The 17,989-nt window shown below is 33.1% G+C and overlaps 1 protein-coding gene across 9 annotated transcripts in view; it reads left to right on the forward strand.

Annotated features, from left to right (window-relative positions):
* Positions 1-17,989, forward strand: part of LOC129801332 (SPARC-related modular calcium-binding protein 2) — a 32,399-nt gene that overhangs the window by 11,605 nt on the left and 2,805 nt on the right. For 3 of the 9 annotated variants that reach the window (XM_055846265.1, XM_055846263.1, XM_055846264.1), the window contains exons 3-9: positions 10,683-10,839; positions 10,908-11,237; positions 12,411-12,635; positions 13,052-13,219; positions 13,614-13,732; positions 17,030-17,439; positions 17,505-17,638. In XM_055846265.1, the coding sequence (XP_055702240.1) occupies positions 10,683-10,839; positions 10,908-11,237; positions 12,411-12,635; positions 13,052-13,219; positions 13,614-13,732; positions 17,030-17,439; positions 17,505-17,638 (1,543 nt within the window). Of the gene's footprint in view, positions 1-10,682; positions 10,840-10,907; positions 11,238-12,410; positions 12,636-13,012; positions 13,220-13,613; positions 13,733-17,029; positions 17,440-17,504; positions 17,639-17,989 lie in introns of all 9 variants that reach the window. The other 6 variants (XM_055846261.1, XM_055846262.1, XM_055846260.1 and 3 more) reach the window with 2 other exon arrangements.

A 17,989-nucleotide genomic window follows, 5' to 3' on the forward strand; every position in this document is an offset into this window, starting at 1 on the left:
GATTTTTCAAGGGGTAAGTCATCCCTATTTTTATGGACAAAGACTTCTCGAGTCTAGCGATGCAATTTTAGGATTTCTCAATATGAGTCACATTTTGTGAATACTCAACAATTTTAAAATAATTAAAAAAAAAACAACTTTTTATAAATATCGGAAAAGATGGATAAGGAAAATATAGATTTCTTTTAATTTTTTTCTGAATAATTAAAAAATCATTTTCTTCTACCAACCAATTGCCGATTAGGTTTCAATATCTTCTTTTTTTGTCTTTGCTGCATAGTCTCTGGGATAAATTCTGCAGGTGCGCAGTTCATGAAGAAATTGTGGTGGAATGGAAGAAGTTAAATGGGTGATTGGTTGTGAGAAAAAAAGGCATGAGAGGAGCAGAAAAAAAGAGATACAAAAAATACCTCTTCATTTGGTTGTGGTCAATTCTTCTTCTCACATAAACACTCTGCGAATATAATAGAAACCTCTTGAAAAATTTGTAGTCACGACGTTCTTCGAGTTCTCGAGCACACCGTATTTAAAGTGTATGGAATTGAGAATATAAAGGACAGAGGAGAGGACGAAGATGAACATCTGGCCGGAGTCAGGCTGTCTACAAAGTTACTTTCGTCTTTCCTCCACCTTCCCAAGAGAGTTTCTTGCCCAAAAGGGATTTCTCCTTGGTCTTTTTTTTCTAGTGTTTGAGGCTGCAGCACTCTCAAAAGATGGGGCGGCATCCTTTGAAGGTGAATTCCCACTCACCTTCAGCTTTGTTCAGAGAGCATTTCGTTGAAAATTCTGGTCAGATGAAGGAACTGGATTTCGTACTCCTTTCGCGATTCTTTTTATTTTTCTATACAGCTTTTTTTCTTCGTCTTTCTTACTCTTCTCTTTTTTTTCCTCTCAAACATCACACCTTTTTGGTGCTAAAGAGGATGAAGAAAAATTGGACATAAACATTGGAGGGAAATTGTTTCTGTGTGCGTGATTAAGAATCAATTTGATTTGTATTTGGAATGAAAAAGTTGAAAAGCTGAAAAAAGATCTAGGTCTTGTTAACATTTTTCTTTAAATGCTCTCATGTGTTAATAAATCTTTCGTGTGAAATAATGAAGAAGGAGAACAGATGACTTCAATCTTCGATGAGGGTTTTTTTTTTGTTCAACAAATACTAGAACACTTGCTGACTTCTGTCAATAAAACAATATTAATTTCACTTTCCACTCTAGGAACATCCAGAATTGAACTCTGCTCCATGCTCGAAACGTTCGAAAACATTGGAATTACCACAAGGAATAGCAATCTCCTATAAAGCTTAATACTTAAGCCAATTTGAATCAGAATCATTTTTTTTTTTCATTTGGGGCACTTGAGTTACTAAGAAAAAATTGTACTGTATTTATTTTATTTCATTTTCAAAAAGAAATGTAAATTGAAACTGAAAAGCTGAAGAATGATTTATGAGAATTTTTGTTTAGAATATCTGTTTATCAAAGTTTATAGTGCGATAGGTAATAAAATTCTTGAGAAAAATGTGTTGAAAATGCGTGAGAATAAGCAGTTTAGTTACATTATTTCATTACAGTTTTGCAAAATCATTACAAAAAAAGTTTTCAGAGTATAGGGTAAAGTGCGTAAAGTGATATAATTTGGAATTAGTGTTACAAGTTGGACAATTCGCCGGTACAAGTTGGACATGGCTTTTTTCTTGATAAATACAGTACAAAATTTGTTTTTAAACACAAGGAACCAAATTATAAAACTAAAGCATTAAAAATATATAAATAAAAATGAAGTACTAAATTTATCAAGACAAAAAGCCCTGTCCAAATTGTACCATTGTCCAACTTATACCACTTTACTCTAAGTTATTCAGTCAGTTAATCAATTTCTAATATAATACAATTAATTAATACAATTAAAATATAGTGACTAGCCCTCATTATTTTGTTGTAAGTGGGATTTTTAACGTTAACAAACACGAAATGTGGGCAAATTTGATTTGGAGTTAAAGTCAGTTATAATATTCCACAAATTTGAGAATAGATGCAATTTGCATGCATCATCCGATGCTAGTCCTCGGCGAGTGGACTTCAAAGTTGAAGCCAATTTGTTACTTTCACATACAAATACGTATGGGAATTTTTTTGCACTCGTGATCGTTATGCTAAATATTTAAAAAGTGAGAAGTTTTTCCGTATTATAAGATACCTTTCCGTATGGAGGGATAAATATACTAAATTTTTGTTTAAATATTTTTTTTTCCTTGGAGCACTGTGAGTTGAGTCCGAGATGAATTTAGGAATTGGCTTCAAATAGCTTCATATAAAAAGGCCAACTCGCCAGCGCTTGATCCGATTTAATGGTAGGGGGAGGTGGACTACTTTTGCTGTGGGGCTCCATTGATATACGAGTTTTTCGCGTATTTATGAAATAAAATAATTGTAAGGCTTGGCTTCATTTACAAATATGCAAAAAAAATTGTATATCAATGTAGCCCCACAACTCAAAATAGCCCCACCTCCCCCTATATGGAATTAAATAACCTAAAAATATAATAGGAAAATCTGGGGAGCGGTAAAAATGGAGTAGGGTAAAATGAGGTAATTTGGAACCATTTACAATTTGGGACATTTGACATTTTTTTCATTATTTCAGATGAGCAAAGAGAGAACAAAGACTGCGAAATAGAAGAAAACGACGATTAAGAAGAAAATGAAGAGCTTTTCTTCCTTTTACAAATATCTAAAACAGTGAAAAAATTTCAAATGTCCCAAATTGTAAATGGTTCCAAATTACCTCATTTTACCTTAGTTCTAATTATCAGGTATCTTTCTAAAGGCCTCAACCGCTTCAACACATTTGGTGCAATTTTCTTCAAAATATGTTTTTTTTCGAAGAAAATCATCTGAACTAGTTTATGGGTTTACATTCAAATCCTATCGAAAACATATTTTTTGACGAAAATTGCTCCCAATGTGTAGTGTAGAAACCTCAACAGATTCCCCTTAGGAGATGTTGGTAGGGAGTGAGTTCGGGTTAGTCAAGAAGCTGGAAGAAGAGATTCAAGCGAACTTTATACATTTTATATACAAATTCCTGTTTATTTGTATAATATCCCAAATTAACAATCAAATTGCTTATGGAAGAGCAAAATTCATTGCTGTCGGTTTCTCTCACACCTGAATAAGTTTTTTTTTTAACAAAAATATACCTTCATTCTCAAATTCATTATGATTCACTAACTAAAATACAAATGGAAAAAGTCACAATAAAACATAAAGGGGGATTATACTAAAATCTGAAAGAGTTCTACTATTATAGAAGGAAACACATCATTTCTCACGAAATTGTGATGTTTTGTGCTGAAAATTATACGGGATGTCCATTTTAGTAAATTTTCTGCTTAGAAATGTTTGCTATTGGCATATTCAATCAAATATTTATCTATTTGTCATAGCACATCAATTACATCATCCTAATTTATGTTTTTTTTTCTACTTGGACTGAAATAAAAATTCATGCTTCTTTTATTTATTAACATTCAATGTGCAAAAATGGTAATTCTAAGATAATATGTCTATTTTCGGGACATTTTATGATATAACATTACAAACACGAATTCTCTTTCACACGAATTTGTATTTAATTTTCTTTACATTTAGTGAGTAAACATCAACATTCTGTGAATTTATACTATGGATATTTCCTGGAAATAATTTATTAAAGTTAAAGAGTTCAACATTGCGAAAGTATAACCTTTTAATTGAAAACTAAATTGTATTACTGTTTAAATGTCAAAAAAAAAAAAATAAAAAAAATCAAATATTTAAAATGTAGCGACAAAACAACTTTTTTTCTTTTTCGGTTTAGATTTTATTTTTTTAAAATTCTTTCTTATCTCCCTACCCAAAGTCATATCTTTCAGAAATTTCTAAATCTTAGTTTCACATTGTTGAACTGTCTGGAATGTAAAGTTGCGTTTAGAAGCCAATGGTCTAATCATCTCTCATTAAGTTTATCCAAGGTCAAATGTTAAACATCCAACTGTAATATTCTAATATTTATTTTAACTGCTCAAACTCCAAGAGAGAGCAGTTTTCATAATCGAGTTTTCTTTCTCAATTTCTCACCATCCTGGCTGCTAAACGGTAAGAGATAGGCTTCCGATCTTCGGAGACCCCCCCACAAGTCAGCATGCTCTAGCGAACTGACTTACCTAATGTACCCCCCACCCCTTTTAACCCCTCCAAAAACATGTTTTTTTGAAATTTCAAAAAATTGGCCCTAGCGATTTCAATGATTTTAGGATATATTTTGTAGTTAGTCGAGCTGAACATTTCGTCCTTAGGCACTTTTCACCGGTTAATTTGCCGTCTTGAATTATTCAAGGTCAAATGTCAACCAACCTGGAGAGCCTAATTTCCAACGGATTTGGTTAAATTTGGACTTTATTGAAAGATCTTTTAATTCTGAACCCGACTGCATCGGTCATAATCGGTGATAGATCGGGAAAGTAACGGTAATAGATTTATTTTGAAAATACTGTTTTTCGCACTTTTTCAGTTTTTTGATCCATATAAAATTTAAACGGTAAGAGATATCAACTTCCAGTCTTCGATTACCCCTCCTCAAATGACGTTGCCTCGAAAGTAATCTCTTTAGTTTTTCCCCCTTCCCCTTCATGCGTCCCCTATCTCCCTAAAATACGTCAAAAATGGGGTTTTTCTAACATTGCAAAAAATTGACTATAAGCGATTTCAATGATTTTCGGATACGTTATGTTAAGATACCTTTCACCGGTTAATTCACCATCTTGAATCATTCAAGGTCAAAGGCCTTATTTTCGCGCGTTGTGCAATTCATTAATTAAAAGGTTAATGATTTTTTGAAACCCTCTTCTTGAACAATTTTCAACTTCAAGCTGGTTTTGAGGTGATTTATAGACAAATTTAATTCGACTATAATTTTATATGCACCAGAAAAATTTGCGAAAAGGAATATAAGGCAGAGCTCTTTCTCAGGAGTTCGAGCAGCTCGCAAAGCCTCGGACGATTTGCTACCCCTTTTTATTGTTTTTCACGTCTATTTTAGTGATTTTAACCCAAGTAAATGTAACGTTAGAGATTAGGAAGGTTTCCGAAATTTTCACTTTCTAAAAAATTATGAAATTTATGTGTCTTTTAATTTTGAAAAATCATATTTTTTTTAATCTATTGAGTTTGGTTAATTTATTGAATTGCAGTCCATAATTAATGATCTGAGCCTAATAATGGACTTCAGACCTGAAAGCCTACACATCGGTAATAGTTTTCGTCAAAAAATGCATTTTTGACAGAATTTTGACGTTTCCACTTACAGCAGTGTTGACGATTTTCTTCAAAAATGCAATTTTTGATGAAAATTGGTTCCAATGTGTAGAGGCCATAAAGCTTAGCCATATGCTTTAACTGCTCATTTTTTTACGAATCAAGATTTTGTGGATTAAATTAATTCAGGACTGAATTATTAAGGGCAAATGTTCTATTAATAATAATAATAATAATACTGGCACAACATTCCATGAAGGAACTAGGCCTTCCCGCAAGGGGATTTCTAGACATGCATTATTATTTTTTCTTGTATGGGATGAGGTTGTTAGTCCCATGCCCGTTTAATCAAGTGCAGTGAAGCTCACTGGATGCAATCCGAACATCTTTAACGCCAGAAAAATTCCTGGTGATCTAAAGGGATTCGAACCCGGGACACTTGCATCATAGAGCGAGTGCTCTACAAATGTTCCATTAAATTCTAAAAGAAAACTAATGAAATTTCTGGCTATTTAAGATTTTGAGAACTTCGGGAACTGGGCTAAACCTTTAGTTTGAAGACTGCTTAACTTATCGTAAATTTTATTGAATTCGTTCAGGAAATCTGTAATGCCAGAAACCCTTAAGATTATTACGTGGGTGAGTATCTTAGCCATCAGATTTCCTTAGAACCCTCAGCATTCCTCTAAGTTCTCTACGATGTTCTCACATGATCTAACTCTTAATACTAAACTTCTTTATCTTTACGATAGTCCTGAAGGAGTAAGTCACAGGCTAAAACTAGGAACGCTCTTAGGAGAAATCGGCGCCATTCCGAGAGACACCTATAATCTAAATTCAAACCTCAAATACCAACGAGGGTTTAACTGTTAGAAAGAAGCTAATGCTAACCATTTTTACCTTTTGAAAATTTGTCTTAAAGATAAAAGTAATTTTCAACTGGATGGAAAGACCTACACTAAATCCTATTTTTTTTAGTTCTTATAATCATGAATAGTTTATTTATACTAATAAATAATTGCAAAGTTGTAAATATTCCATGGGGGAAGAAGTTCCTCTTATGATTTTCAATAAACATAACAGGAGTTTAATTCCAATCTCTAGAGGCGCAAGTATAAAGTTTCGTTGAAAGTGTCTTAAACAAACATTTGGAACAAACGCGCAGAAAAACGAGAAATGGGTGACTCAAATGTTAATTTACTTTTAATTTAATTCACGCAATTTTGGGACGAAGCCTTAACCACCACCTAAACATTTCCTGCTTACGGTTAAATCATCAATCTTGATGCGGAGTTGATCCATTTAGTCCCTTGCACAAGAATGAGTCTGCATCATGGAAAAAAAAGAAGTCAAGAAATCAGAAAGAGTGAGAGTAATTGTCGTGCTTCCGGCGTCTGATTTGCTCGTGGGTGGTTTATTTCCAATTAATTTAATGATTAATTCTCATTTACTTTTATTAAACTCGTCGTGCAAATGTTATGTATGACTGCAATTATAATTTCCATATTTCCATATGCAAAATACCCAAGCGATGGAATTTTTTACACTTATAAATAGATGACTTGTAGATTATAATTTAATTTACTTTTTTTTCGGGATGTTAGTAAATGTTGAATGATTTATGTCTTTTAGTAAAAATAAAAGAGATTGTAAAAAAAAAGCTTGAAAGGAAAAATTTCTTCAGAAAATTAAATGTTTATTTATTATTGGAAATCTTTCACCAAATACAAATCTTGTTACCTGGCGCTTAACATTGCAAATTGTTAAAATTATTATTAGCCTTGTTTACATACTTGGCTTTCCACAGAACTTCTGCCTGAATCACTTTGAAGTCAGGCTTCTGATTAATTTTCAACCGAACTACTTTTTTGAAATTGCCATGAATACAGACGTAGTCACGGGCTGCGTTCTATGAGTACGTTAAGAAATCACTTGGTTTGTGAATATTTCTGATAAAATGTTATACTCATTTCAATAGCCACAGCGAACGATAAGTGACTTTCCCAGTCTTCTGGTTTAACATGTAGACGTCTGGTAGACATGTTGATGGAGGCATTAAATTAAAATTTTTCTCTCTTTTCACTATACGCATAATCCCATGGTAAGATGTTGCTGTACTCACTATGTTAATATTGCAAAATAAGACAAGGCATATAACAAGTCAATCTTTCTTAGGATTTACAGTAGATTTTATGAGCATCTTAAGTTTCCTTCGTCATGAAAAATAATATCTTGTATATCATATTTTCGGTTATCAATATTAAAATCAAAATTGCTGATTAATGTGATTAATAGATATTATCTGAAAAATCTGTGTAGAAGTTAATGAACTCTTTTCAATCGGTTTAGCGAAAAATTAATACAATATTGGTCAAATTTAAGTTGTTAGTACTAAAATGTTTTGCTTCTCTTTATAACCAAAAAAATTTCCAATGAGGTCTTGTCAAAAATATTGGAAAAACTCCACTAGGGGTATTCTGTAACAGAATGACAATGTCATATGACAAATTTCAGTACTAAATTCTGGAGTGGGGCAATATTAAAGCCCACTGAGCCTTTAATGACCAATGTAGGCAGCTCTGTGAAGCTCTCAGTAAGTGATATGAGTCGGATTTTTAATTATTTTTTTTCCGAATTTACCAGATTAAAACTTTCAAATTTGTCATATGACATTGTCATACTATTATACAGAATTCCACTGCAGGTGTTGGCTCTTGAAACAGTATGTAGAGTAAAGTACTCTCCCCTTCGAATGTTCATGCCTTCGAATAATGTGAATTTTCTTTTATTTTTCCCAGAAAATTTACACATTTCTATTCAATATTAGTTAGCATATTATCAATTATTGATAATTATGTAATAAGTATATGTAGGTCTCTTCAGAAAAATAAAAGAAATTCACATAATTCGAAGGCATGAACGTTCGAAGGGAGAGCATTTTCCCTCAACCATATTTTGGTAGTATTCTAACTGTGTTATCACACTTGCACATTAAAATTTTAATATGATTCACATTAATTGTCGCTGGTCAGAGTCCAAATGTGTAATTTGTGTGTTTGAATCATTTTATATTCAAAATTTGACCAATTTGTTGATAAAAAGGTAAATTGATTTATAGCATTAATGCGAAAAATTAATGCGATTTTCTCTTTAATTTTTTAATGTGAAAAATATTTATGCTTTAGGTAAATTTAAACTTATTTTTGCAGGCCAAGTCCACTTCTTTATTAATAAATAGAAAAACTCCAAATATTAAGTGACTCAAAGACACAAATAACATATTTGGACGCTCACAAGTGACAATTAATGTGAATCACATTAAAATTTTAATTTGTGAGTGTGATAACGCCGTAAGAATCATTCTATGTATGATGTAAATGTAAAGGAAAGTCACTATCTAGCCGTTTGACCTCTGGATCTACTAACGGACAGACTGCGTAACAGAATAACGTCAATATTTCCAAATTTCTACCTAAATACGACTCATTGGGAGTAATGAGTCGAAATATACACAACTTAAAATATACCATACTAGTCTCTTGATAAATTGGAGCAATGCAATATGCAGGTTAGTTGAAAGATTAAATTAATTAGTTTGTGTTGATCATATTGAATTGTTCTAGGATGAAATGTAGCCTTAATGAGCGTCCTAAGAGTTTTTAACGTAAAAAAGGCTGGATAAAACATTTTTTTCTCTAAATATTATTTCTTTTTTTAATGAAGTAATAATAATTTATTGATTGATGCCCAGGTTACATAGTATAATGCCCAACGCACAATAAATTTTGTTTGTAAACATGTTTTCAAAATTTCATATGATAGAGAGCGAGATGACTAGATCTCGATTTCATTCACTCTCATTGAAATGTCAAAAACATATTTGCAAAATAAAAGTTATTGTGTATTGGGCTTAATAAGGGTGAGCAGCATAAGAATATTGTTCATACGCAGTAAAGTATATTTTAGGCCTTTCATTATTTCACAATAGGGGAATGTAGGCATGATTCGCACAGAGTGAACCTTCAAACGATGCGAATTTTCTCTTTGTTTGCAAAGAGCTTAATTACCATTTTTCACCCCGTTTCATGAGCTTAATAATTATCTATCTTATGGCTAAGAAATGACGAACTAGCTCTTTGCAAATGAAGAGAAAATTAGCGTTGTTTGAAGGTCCACTCTGTGCGAGCCATGCCAACATCCCCCTATACAAGTTTTTTTAAACGCATTTAATGATGCTATTCAAATTAAAAAAATGAATATCTCTTTCTTTGCACTTTATTGTTCACAAGTGCTTCTGCATTATCGACTATTCTTTGTTCTGGTTCCTATCTCGACTGTTTTCATTTTTAAATTCTCTGGGCCCTTAGCATGTTGTTTAATATTTTACTTGGATAAAATGAGGCAAAGACATTCAGGTTAGATTATTTTTGAATATTTTTCTTGTGTCTAAATAGGAAGGATATTTTTAAGAATTTTTTTTGCATATTCCGGCTGAATTGAAGACATATAATGTTAGAAGATAATTCTCTTCAGTGAATATTTGTATTATAGTTGAATGTCTGTACATTTAATTGTGGCTTTGAACTTTGCATAAAGAAAAGAAAATTTATAGCGAGACTATCTTACGACTTAGCTGAAACCTAATACTTTAATAGCATAAAATGAGCACCGTTTTAATGTTGATTTGAAGCGCGGTGTTTCAGCAAATTTACTAACATCATGTTGAAATTCAAGGTGATTGCGTTACGCTATTTGTGATAATTTATTTAAATTTATTCACCCAATCTTATTCTATTAAAATCATTTGTCTGGTCAGGGAATTGAGAGGAATCTTGGGCATAGTATCGTCAGGCATTTCTATCCCAAGTGTCTTCTTGTAACTTGCATGCACTCCATTGAGTATATTTTCAATGGACATGTGGCTTGAAATGTTAAAACCCACCATTCTACATAATTCTACAAAAATAAACGGTTGAGATGGTTAAAAAAAAGACTATCTCAAACGCTATTAATTAATTATAAAACAGCATTATGATCTCATAAGTGTGATCTATAAGAGAGATGGCGCCAATATTATCGTTTTATTAATGTGTTCGCGCGCGAACGAGTTTTTCTGCATATTTTTTGTGATCATATTAAAGCAAATAATGCATGTAAAAACTAATATGGAATGTGTCTCTTCTTGTTTGATTTTTTTTTATTTCGCGAGAAGTGTTGGATTTTATTACATTTGGAATTCCCCAAAATTTGTAAAATAACCGATGCTGGAGAAGAGTTATTGACATTAAAATTTAACGTTTCATCCACTATTTTCAATATTATGTTTTGTAGACTTTTATGATTCATAATTTTTTAAAAATTTTAATTTCCGTTATGTTATTCTAGATATCAGAATGTGCTGCAAAAGGAGGTGAATGCAATGAGAGCCGAGGAAGGCCTGTTTGTGGAACAGATAATCAAACCTATCCCACTCGATGTCATCTCCTCAGAGCACAATGCAGTGGCCATCAAGTCAGTCTGAAACATCGTGGGAAATGCAAAAGTAATCCCGGTCATAGATTTAGCCAAACAAGAATAACCGTCAATGTTATTTTTTTTTTAAATTTACAGATGAATGTGCTGCATCACGAAACTATGCCCTAGCCCATAGATCAGCTATGAAGTTCGTTCCTAGGTGTCGAGCAGATGGTACCTATGCCGCTGTTCAATGTCTGGAGGATGACTGTTGGTGTGTTACGCCTCAGGGTAAACCTATCCGGAATACAACGGTTAAGGGTGTTAAGCCGATATGTACGAGACCAGCGAAGGTTAATACAAGACGATCACCTGATGTACACTTACGTATGAAGAAGCCCTGCTCAAAGATGGACAAAGTCCAGTTTAACGCAAACCTTGTGAAAATGTTTCACAATGAATTTGTCCGTTATAACAAAACAAGTGGTAAGTTGAAACCGAAACTTTGGAACTTTTTAATCTCAATATTAAGTTTGTTTTCTGTTTGTTTGTCATCAACCTGTTTGTCCTGAACTTATCTACTATGAACTTATCTACTGAAACTTTAAAATGAATTTCTTACCTTTTGGTGTCTTTAAAATAGTATTGTTATAAATTTTTCATTTATTTCTTTATGAATTTTTTAAGGACTTAATGTTATAATGGTAGGGGATACCGGTGTAGATTAGCTACGTATTGCATAAAATAGTTGTATCTTATAGTTTGCCTGCGAAGGAATATGAAGGAAACCACTCTTTATTCTAAATATACTCCCCTTCCTATTCATTGAAATATTTATTAGACTCATACAAACATTTTTTTGTACAAATTATACGCAATGAAAAATTTCATTTGGTGGCTAATTCTACCCCAGTTTCCCCTAATAACGAAGTTTGGTTATACTGTAATTTTTGGTTATTACCGGGGGGACTTTGCCCTGTGCTTTTCGTAAGCTTGGCATCATTTTAAATTATTTACTGGTCATTAATTTTTTTTAAGTAGTTTAGCGATTCAACTTACTGGGTAAAGCTTGACATTCACAAATTTTTCTTGCACTGAATCAGTTTTTGAAGTTCTTGGATGCAAAACCTATTTAAAAAGAATCATAGATCACCTCAGAATTTCTCTAGAATTATTTACAATAATAACAACTGCATATTCGTGAAATATTATTATGGATTTATAATCGATTCATTACCGGTTCAGATATATCGGGAATTTCAATGCCTTTTCAGCGAACCTATATTTACCATTAAGCTGGTGAATTGGTGCTTTAGAGAATTTTTATATTTTGATTCTGAAACACCGTTTTTAAGGATAATTTAATCTTATTTTCGTATATGAACAAAATGTATGCCTAAGATATAAAACAGCCAAAAAGTAAAAAAGGGGAAATATAGCGGAAAAATTAAGGTCACATGCTATTGGTCTTTAAATCGACTTAAGAAGAAGTGTTTTCCTGAAGATTCATTGACAGGAAAACAACGGAAATGACAAAAAAAAAAACTCAAGAGTTTACAAGTCTAAAATAAAAATGCAATATCAAAAATATTTGAAGAAATGCTTAAATCGAGCTTCATTGCAAAATCTAGCACTAATATTGTAGTTTAACTTTTACAGGTGTATCTGACAATAGGGTGTTAGACTGGAAATTCACCACATTGGACCGCAATTTCAATTCTATTTTAGACAAGAATGAGTTCCGTGAACTCAAAAAGTTGGTGAAAAAAATTGTCAAGCCCAAACGGTGTGCTCGAGCTTTTGGCAAATTCTGTGATGAGGATCTCGATGAGAAACTTTCCAAGAGTGAATGGAGCAATTGCTTCACGAAGGATACATCGAACTGTGAGTATCAAAATGTGCCTATGACCTTTCCCAAATGCTCATAAAGACTTTTAGAATAAAAATTCTCAAATTGTTATGATTTACAATATACCTGATAATATGCCAACAGAATATCCTTTGCTTATCTTGGTTTTTTGTGCTTCAAAAAAACAAAAAAAAACACAATATAATATTTCTTATCTATCTTACACATGTACATAAAATATTTCCCATTCAAGTGGTTTAATTAGTGTAATGCTCTAAAGTAGAAAGATCATTTATGAAAGACAGTCATTCATGGTTCATGTTTAATAACTCTAAAACTGAGATATGTTTACTAACTGCACTAAAGTCGGAGCCCATCCGGTGTCCGCGAGATCGCGTGAAAAGTCATTCAGTTTCCCTTGTTTTATTCACCATGCTGACACCGGCATCAGCTGCCAGTGGCCACGCTGGCCCAACAATAGTAGACGCCCAGGAAGGTTCACTGGAAGTCGATGAGGATGATGACTATTACGAGGATGAGTTTCCCGGGTCAATGAATGCCCTAATTGGTGGTGTCACCGACAGGCGCTTGTTCCCCATGAACAAGAAGCCCGGCTTCTGTATGTATCTCTTTACAGCCACAACAATTTACTTTGCCAAAGATGTTTTTGACCCTCCAACAAATATGCCCCAGCAGCACATATACGAAATGGATTGTTTAGGCATTCTTTTTTTTTTGGATTTGGTTAACAAAATAATTTTTTTAGGTTTTGGTTTTAACGACAATTGATCATTTCATTCAAATTCATTTTTTTCGGTCATGTAACAAATTTTCTTAACAAAAACCAAATTTTTGATTGAAAAATACAAAAGAATTTCTTATATGTGTTCATTTGTTACTATCTTTTGGTTTTAATTTACAATTTTGTTGATTTTTCCTATTTCCCTCTACTCTAATGTTTATCCATTTATTTATTTATTTTATTGTGTGTTTTGTGGTGATCTCCCGAACAGTGCTTCAAGGTAAGACGACTCTACAATTATCCGGAGATGGTGATGCTCTCGGAAGAGATGGAGCTGATGGAGAATCCGATTGTTTGGCTGACAGAGCTGCTGCCTTGGACGAACAGAAGGTCTGTCATTCTTAAAAAGATTATTTTATGATTTACAAATTATGATTTATGATGAAAAAGGGGAAACAAAACGTTCCACCTTTGCAGAATGCTCGAACTCATTAGAAATATTCCAAATTTTATTTTCGCAGTGTTTAGTCAATAATATAAGAAAAAGTCTCATATTCATAAATTCTAGCTTTACGTAGAAAGGGTAAAAGTTTTTTCAGGATTTTTCTTTTTTTTTTAGATTTAAACCAAATTCACACCGAAATAACAAGATATAATACATATAACATAATACAACATTTTAATTTAAAGAAAAATCTAATTATTGGTTCTTAACCGGTTCTTTATTGGATTATAATCTTCTCAAACGTAGAGCTTTGTCAGAGAATTCAAAACCTCTCAAACGAAATCAAACTTGTTCTAATCAACAGAAAAATACTGTTTCGGCTCCAAACAGCTGAAAAGCCGAAGCTAGAGGAAAAGAATAATCCGAATCTTGTCAGATTATTCCCTTGCTCTGGAGAGAACTTTCTTGGGAATTCTTCCACTATTTGGACTGACTCTCGACTGTTTTCACGGCCTCTAGCAACGGCTCTTTCGAGCCACTGGGCTTAAGACAGTAATGCCCTAGACACACTTACGACTTAAGCCGAGAGACGACTTAGTGGAAAATGATGGAAATGTAGTTTGACTATTATTTCTAATATATAATTACACTAAGCCGTCTCTCGGCTAATCCTCAGGTCTGTCAAGACCCTAATGCTCCCTTGTGTAGGCTACCCCCGGGGGTGTCTCGAGAGAGTTTTAACCAAGGTTAGAAATAAATTTCCAACCTTGCAGTCCGGCAAATGAATGCCTCTAGGGAAAAATTCCTCCAGAAATATTCTCAAATCCTGCCCTAGGTCTTAAGGCTTCTTGAAGAGAAACCGCTGTTTCCTGGCAGTAGGGAGCCAATTGGCCGCTGGTAATCATTAGGCTATAAGATGCCGCTGGTCTTCGGCCAAAAGGGAGATGCGATTTCTCTGGAACAAGCACTCTCGTGCTGCTGGAAGTGAAACTCAGGAATCTCTATCACAATCTGATTTCTTTAACAAAAATTAACCCTATTTTACAAAATAATTTTTACCCCATTTAATTACTAAGGTGAACTCCGTGAACCCATAATGCGTCATTGTAAAATTGAACATTTTTTATTTTGCTGACGAAAAAATGATGATCAAGAAGTGAATGAACGGGTGTCATTAGCACTAAGCATAATTACCTAATTTCAATAAGATTTTGACAATTTTCAATCTCTAATATCATAGAAACTACTTGTTAGAATGGTAGCAAATTGATATCAGATAGAGTTAAGGATATAGAAAATAGGATGGTATAAGTTTAGGATTGTTTAGCATCCTAGTTTCTTTAATATTTGCCGTTAAAGTGAGGCTTGTTTTGTATACTTCGTGAAATGACTCGAATTAGCCAAAACTAAAATCCGTATATTAGTTAAACTATTCGTCTCTAATTGAAATGACAGGACATTGCTAGTATAGTAAAAGTATCTAAAAATAGTGTAGTAGTCGTTAAGTCCTTTAAGGATAAGTCATTGACTTAAAAAGTAGGGGTAACGAAAACCCTTGTAAAGTCTTGGTGAAACCAAAACTGTCCAACTTTTGTGTTGAATTATTCGTGTCCTTTTTAGGACGTGAGGATTTATGATGAATATCCTGACGATTTAACTTTTCAAAAGTACTCTGATATGAATTAAAACCCATTAATATCCCTCAAAGATTAAAAAATCGTAATTTGATAATTTTTTGTATGAACGTGCATGTTCATCTTGAACAAATACGTTTCCTAGAGTTTTATTACTCTTGAATATTTGACCTTGATATCCCATTATATTAAAGATGATTTCTAGTCCATTTTCGTATGGACAATGTTCACCAAGCACTACGCGTTTTCAAGATACTCATAAGAAACATGTTTTAGAAAAAGGTAAATAAAGGTCATATTAGTGACACGAAGGTTGATATTATGAAAGACCTTTGTGATGATGGTGATCCTTTGTAGATCTCAAGTTGATATCTGAGGCCGTTTGATCCGTTATACCAGCTTCAGACTGGAGGTTTAGTCCAGTTCCTGAAGGCCTCAAAAATCTAAATAACAAACAATTTTGATGATTTTTCAAAATCCAATGGATAATTTGCTCTTATTATCCAATCCGAAACAATGATTTCTTCAAAAATCTCGGCTGATAAGGAATTGGAGGATTTAAGCCATTTAGCTAAGCCTCAAGTCTGAAGCCCGTATGACTCAATGAAACAAAAGTAATAAAAACATTTCTTAGTAGGGGAGACTATGGGGCAAAAAGTCACAAAACGGATATTTTATTTTTTTACAAGCTATTCGAGCGCTTCAAAAATTTCTAATTAGCGCAGTTCTATACGAAATGTACCGCTCTACAACTCTGTGAAAGTAATATTCCTCTATTTTGTAAGGAAATACGTTTATCGGGCCAATTTCTAAAAGGTAATTTTGTGACCATTCTCAAAAATTTTGGAGCAAATAGTATCAGACATGGGGTATTATCATATTTTGATTTGCTTTATTACGGGATTCCGTAAATTTGAAAAAATACCTAGAGGCCATATTTTCATAGAAAATTTATTCATCTACACCTTTGTAAAACACCGTTTTCTCTGCGGGAAAAGTGAAAAAACGTGGCATTGACGTGTCTTTTCGCCGTGAGACATCAGAAATTGCTTCGGTTTTTCTTACTTTTTGCTCCATACCTTTTGTTACTTTTTACCCCAAGTGGCCATTTTTAATAAAAGGATTTCCGAAGAAAAGAACTTTTGTGAAATTCTAAAATAGATAGCATATTTGTATTCAAAGAATCCAAATTATTTAAAAAATATTCACCAGTGCATCAATTTTGGAAAATAAGTAGGTAATTGTTATCTTCTGCAAGGACAATATTTCAAAAATAGGGCTAAAAATTTTGATATTTTTTATTTTCTAAATTCCTTGTTCGAATTCTAAGAAACTTGCGATATTGTAGAATGTCTATGAAGGCTATCTACAGAAAAAAAATTGAGTCGCTATCTTTTTTACCTTGGAAGAATTTTGAATTTTTCGATTTGTGACTTTTTGCCCCAGTCTCCTCAATCATCTGATTTGAAACAAAAAATTTGTCTCCGTGAGTTGAAAGGTTGAAATTTTGGGAGGTCAAAAAAATAAAGATATTTTTATATATATTTTTCCATATATTATATAGTTCGATCAATAAAAAGTAATTCACATTTGATTTTTTTCTTATAGTCTGGAACTACAGCGCTTTACGTACCAGAGTGTACTCCAGATGGTAGATATCAACGAGTCCAGTGCTACAGATCAACTGGATACTGTTGGTGTGTCCATGAAGATACTGGAAAAAATATCCCAGGAACCTCTACAAAGGACAAGAAACCCCAATGTGATGCTATTTACTCACCAACTAGGCCCATGAAGGGATGTCCTGAGGGCAAGAAATTAGATTTTCTCAGAGAACTCAAATTATACCTGAAGGATCAGTTGATAATAACTGCAAATAGTGCCACAAATAACACAAAATGGAACAATGAAGATGAGAAACTTGCCACTCTCAGCTTCGTTATACTGGATAAGAACAAGAACAAAGTTTGGGAACGAAGAGAATGGAAGACATTTAGGGAACTGGTTATGCCTATCAAGTAGATATCTTTGCTATATTTATTAATTATTTAGGAATTGATCTAAAGTGCAAATTCTTTTACAGAGCTCTCCGAAAATGTGGCAAGAAGCTTCCACGGTATTGTGACGTTAACAATGATCGTGAAATCACACTATCCGAGTGGCTGAACTGCCTACAAACTACAAGGACGTCGGTCAGCTTGGGCAGAAGTATTACAAGTAAGAAAATAATTGATCTATTTTATAGTTATACCAAATACATATAGGAAATGAAATCAAGGAAAATATCATTCACTGCGGGGACTAGTTTTTAGCTCCATGAGTTTTTGGGATTAAATGGCTAAATATCTTGTCTTCAACTCAGTTCTGCTCAATCCACTCTCTTTCAACCGGTTAGTGGGGTAGATGTAAAACGATAAGAGATAACTTGCGTTTTTTGTAATTCTGAGTGAAGACAATGATTTTTGAGTCTGGTGAGATTTAGGAATGTTGATATCACTTGGCCTGACTAATGGTTCAATTCCAATGAAAAATAAAAATGGGAAATCTTTTTTCTAAACTTTTATTTTA

Source organism: Phlebotomus papatasi, chromosome 2 (genome assembly GCF_024763615.1).
Source record: "Phlebotomus papatasi isolate M1 chromosome 2, Ppap_2.1, whole genome shotgun sequence".
Lineage (NCBI taxonomy): Eukaryota > Metazoa > Arthropoda > Insecta > Diptera > Psychodidae > Phlebotomus > Phlebotomus papatasi.